Raw genomic sequence first — 5,049 nt, 5'->3', positions numbered from 1 at the left:
CTTATAGCAAATATTCATTAATTAATAAGAGTAAAACAGTCATTATTCATAGCAATTAATGCTCTTTAGTCCAGTTTAGTCATTGGAATCAAACGTGGTACTTTAGCGACTAAACTTTGGTCACTAAAATTTAGTCTAGTGACTAAAGAAACTAAACAGAGCCTAAATTAGACTAAAATATAGGGACTAATCTTTAGTCCTTCGAACCAAACGCGGTCTACTCTCCTTTGGACCGAGGTACCTTCGTCATATACACGCGGGCTGTGAGGGTAGATATGTGGACATCCACATGGCGTCCGCCCAACCCTCCAAACCAAGGCGGCCAAGCCCCTTCCATTTGCCAGGCGGCCACACCATCTGATCCCCAATTCGTTTCCACCTATCGAGCCAAGGTGCGACGACGGCGGTCGCAGCGTCCCCTCCCTCCCTCCGTACCGCTGCCGCCGGTGAGTATCGCGCCGAGATCTCTCCCTTTTCTGTGATTCGAGCGATTACTCTACAGTGGTTGCGCCCCTGCTCCGCTTTGCTTCAGACGAGCAGATTGGGCCGAGCACCTCCCCGGCAAGCAGCGGCGCTGTCGCCGGCGCCAAGTCCGGGGCCGCCGCGCCGTGGGGCTCGCTGAAACGGGCAAACTTTCTGCCTCCATTTGCCCGTTTCTCGTTCCTTGTTGCTTGAGCCGTTAACAAAATTAAAGGTCCAGTTTAGGCACGGCGATGTGTGTGCTTCCTAACCTGGAAGCAGACCTTATGAAGTATATATGATCCTTGTGTCCTTTCTTAACTTCCATGCGTGCATGCGTAGTCTGATTCTTAGTGCGCCAAATGTGATTCGTCTGTTCCATCCGGTGACTTGCTGAGCGGAGTCTGATTGTGGACCGTTGGATAGATTTGTTTCCAATTGGAGTGTATCAAGTTTTGCTCTGTAGATAAGATGATGTAGAAAAATTTAGGGGCCTATGCCCCATGCCCAATGCTGCAACGATCAGGTCAGGTGTTGTTAGGCTACCTGTGCATTGGAAGGAGGAAGTTACAGAGGTAGAATGTGATTTACACAAATGAGCATGGATGACATCCAGCAAGCCTTTTTTGCATAAGATGTCCATTGGTGCTATTATTTTTATACTGTACTCCCTCTATTCCAAATTATAAGATGTTTTTTTGGCTTTTCTAGACACATAACTCTTGCAATGCACTAAAAGGTGAGAGCAGCTTCAGTGTTGGTGAAAATCGAATCATGGAAAGAGCAAATAGAACCGTAAACACTAGAGGAAGCGAACCATACCTGTCAGAGACAAACCGAACCTCACAGATGCGCCAAATCGAGAGAGTCCAATAATATTAATTGTGCAGGTGTTGCCTCTGCCACCCCTGTTGATCTGATCGTGCGAGTTGTCGTAGAGATATTTTTTCTGCTCACATGGCCCCCCACAAACCTATGTCCATGCTGGAGCTGTCGAACCAAACTTCTTCTGAATCACTTAAGTTGAGGTGTTTTTTTTTTGGAAAAAAATGAAACACCACAATATATTTCACAGCATACTTCATTTTGTAATTTGAGGTTTTTTTTGGAAAAAACGAAACATCGCAACACTACACTGCAGACTTTTAAAAAACTCAGTTTTGTGTATAAGCTTCATAATTTCTTTGTATTTGTTACAAGGTCAACCACTTATCAGCACTTGCTAATAGTTCAAGCAATGCATAGGCTGTAGCAATAGTGGATTGTTGAATGATGTATGATAGGCTTGTTAGAAGAATTTCCTAATGTATATCTTGTTATTTAAGAATTTTTAGTTGGATAGAAATCTTTTCGTTCACAAAATGGATGTACCTTTGTTATACATGTCGAATTTTGTTGACATGTTGGAAATGTTGTTTCTTAATTATAGTACTCAAGTGAAAACCAACAGCAATGAAGGTTTGAAACAAACTGTCAGTATTACCTTATAAAGGTATGTCATTGGCATGCACAGTTTTTCTAGAGAACTTCTTGGGTCTCTGTTCCTTTTGGGCTGCCTTTGAATGATTTTGGTGTAGCTATACAATCTGGCTGTAGGTGAATTATGCAGTAGTTAGGTGAGTTTAAGTCAACTGCACAATCTTTCTTTTACTCCTAAAAGTCTTGTAACAAGGATGCACTGGTAGCTGGTAAGTGATATTGTCCTATGGAGTAGACCATTATTTTCAGCTGTATCTAACTCATATTTGAAGCTAACCAAGAGGCTAAGACTTCTTTAACTATTTTCTTCTTGTATGTGGTTTGAATGCTTTCCGCTTGCTTATGTTCAGTTTTCTTTAAATGGCATGAGAAAAAACGTGGCCCCATATCTTAGCCTGTTGTGTTATATAGTTTGATTATTACCATTACATTGTTCATTAAGTTAATATGTCTGCAAAGAGCACAATGTTTCTTTTGTACTATGTTTGGTCGAGTATCCTGTGCAGTCATGCTTTAATTTTAGTAAAACTTGCTAAGCGCTGAGCAGCGAAACTTGGCTATTTTTAGTTCCTTCGCTTGTTCCAGCAGTTGTTTATCTAGCCTAGCCAAGCAATGTGTTGGTTGGTTATATCTGAAGAGATTGCTTTGAGTAATTGTTTCAGTTATCCATTCTATGATTTCAAAACAAAAGAAGCAAACAACTAGTGCCCCTAACATGTTTGCATCAGCCTCTCCTCATGTAGGCTAGTTGTTCCCTGCCTAGCAACACGAGGTGAGCGATAGATTCAAATGACCCTTATGATTGTCACTCTGTGCTGATATCTGACTACTTGGATGTTTGGTATTCGTATCTCCTAAAGAATTTTTTCTGTTGTGTCTTTGCTTTCCTATGCCTGTATGTTTGTGATCTCTGAATAGTTATTTCTTTGTCTTGGCCTTTTTGAATGAGGGTGGTTTAGAGTAAAAGCACTAGCTAGCTGTGTGCATTCTTGTATTTGTATGACACTGTCGTTTGCCTACTTTTTTTTCTGAAAAATGTTAATATTTCAAATGATCTCATTGCTACACACTCCCTTTGGTAGCAATATACAGTGATATGTGTTTGATCTTCCACCAACTTACACATGTCCATGCATCTTTCTAAGTTCTTATAGCCTTCTGTCTCCCCTCTTTCTAGAATGCCAACATCAGCTATACAATGTATTTTTCTTATTATTGTCGTTGTTCTCTGTGGAAGCTCTGATACATGGTTCACTTGTGCTTCAGGTCTACCAAACGGTGAAATATTTACGTAAGCGAATCAGGGTCTTGAAGATAGCTTCCAGATATGTGGGGTTTTGCATCAAATGCTTGGGCATCCGGGCTGGGGAAGAGGAGTCCCCCAAATTGCACCTCTTCGAGTGCTGCTTGTTCCGATGACGAAGCATCCTCGTGCACGAGCAGGGAAGAAGGCCTGGAATGCCCAATATGTTGGGAGTCTTTCAATATAGTGGAGAATGTGCCTTACGTGCTATGGTGCGGCCACACCCTTTGCAAGAACTGCGTCCTAGGACTTCAATGGGCCGTCATCAAAGTTCCAACTGTGCCGATGCAGCTACCCTTCTTCGTTTGCTGTCCCTGGTGCAACCTCCTGTCGCTTCGCATACTTTACAAAGGGAACCTCACGTTCCCACGGAAGAATTATTTCCTCCTCTGGATGGTTGAGGGGATGAATGGTGAGCGGGCCAGATCACGCCCAGCTACTCACAGCGAGCAACATACTCCATGGCTCTCAAGCAGCAGCAGAGCAAATGGAAATGCAGGCTGTTCAAATCCCACAAGACGCCACCTTCCGCTGCCACCGCCGGTTGACACTACTTCGCCCACCAATGCAAATCATGCCAACCATGGGGTCCCTGTCCCTCTGCTGAACGCAGAGAGAGTACAAGCTTCGCTGCGCAAGTCCTTGTCGTTCCTGGTTCACCTGACCGCCAAGTTTCCCCTGGTGTTCATCTTCCTCCTCATAGTGCTCTATGCGATCCCTGCCAGCGCAGCAGTCTTGCTACTGTACATCCTTATCACGGTGCTGTTCGCGCTCCCCTCGTTCCTGATACTGTATTTCGCGTATCCGAGCCTGGACTGGCTTGTTAGGGAAATCTTTGCCTGAGATTTCCTTGTTCGGTAAAATCTCAATACTGTTGTTGAGTCCTTGTATAACTGAACCTTCCCTAGATCTTGTTGCAAGCGTGGATGCTATTGCAAAGTTTTGGTTTTTACACCATGAGATGTGTTTACCTCAAGTCTACATGGAAGGGTCCTCTGTTGCAATGCAAAACACCAGCGTGCTCTGTGCTGCTGGCATATGTTCTGTTGCACAGTTGAGGTGCTCGGAGACTGATCAGAGATAAATTATACGTTCCACACGAAATTGTAAGTATCCCTCCTAGAGATGGCAATGAAAAATTTTCCGTCCGATTTTAGCTCCTCATCTCCATTTCCACGACAAAAAAAATTCTCCGCGGGGATCCCCACAAACGCTTGCAGGGTTATTACTTTCTTATCCCTGTTCCTTGTGGGGATAAATCCTCGTCAAGGATCTCTGTCCTTGCTTAAATTGTAATTAGGATGTACTTCATATGTTATTAATATAAAACATTATCACTTATACACACTGTATATCAAAATAAACACATTTGTACAATAAGTGATCTTTTGACGAGGTAATTATTTATTTTTATCATTAATTAGTACATAAAAACGTAGTCACGTGTAAGTTTAACGGGTCTCCGCAGGAAACGGGGCCGTCCCTGTTTACCCATCCGGGAAGAATTTTTCCCATTTACATCCCCGTGGGAGAAAAAACTTCTCCATCTCCTGATAGAAGAATTCCCCGCAGGGAATCAGGGATCGGGTCCCCGTTGCCATCTCTAATCCATTTCCTATAAATATATGAATAGTACCATAAATAAATCACCTTTTGAAGGGCTCCAAATTTCATCTCTCTTAGCCTTCGAAGTATCTTCGAGTTGTTTCTTGCGTAAAGTCGAGGGTACGTTTGTGTATTCCATAAACGCCAAGGCATAAACGATAAGTAACATGCTTCATTCTTCATCGTGCTCTCATACATCTTTA

General features: G+C 43.0%; 1 protein-coding gene across 1 annotated transcript; it reads left to right on the top strand.

Moving 5' to 3' along the window:
* Nucleotides 1-287: 287 nt before the first annotated feature.
* Nucleotides 288-4,220, top strand: LOC100285712 (RING zinc finger protein-like). The gene is made up of 2 exons (NM_001158603.2): nucleotides 288-446; nucleotides 3,205-4,220. Exon 2 carries the CDS (start codon nucleotides 3,266-3,268, stop codon nucleotides 4,082-4,084), a length of 819 nt encoding a protein of 272 aa, NP_001152075.1. The 5' UTR covers nucleotides 288-446; nucleotides 3,205-3,265; the 3' UTR covers nucleotides 4,085-4,220.
* The last annotated feature ends 829 nt before the right edge of the window (nucleotides 4,221-5,049 follow it).

This window comes from Zea mays, chromosome 9, assembly GCF_902167145.1.
Source record: "Zea mays cultivar B73 chromosome 9, Zm-B73-REFERENCE-NAM-5.0, whole genome shotgun sequence".
Lineage (NCBI taxonomy): Eukaryota > Viridiplantae > Streptophyta > Magnoliopsida > Poales > Poaceae > Zea > Zea mays.
This window is presented reverse-complemented; position numbering and strand designations above follow the sequence as displayed.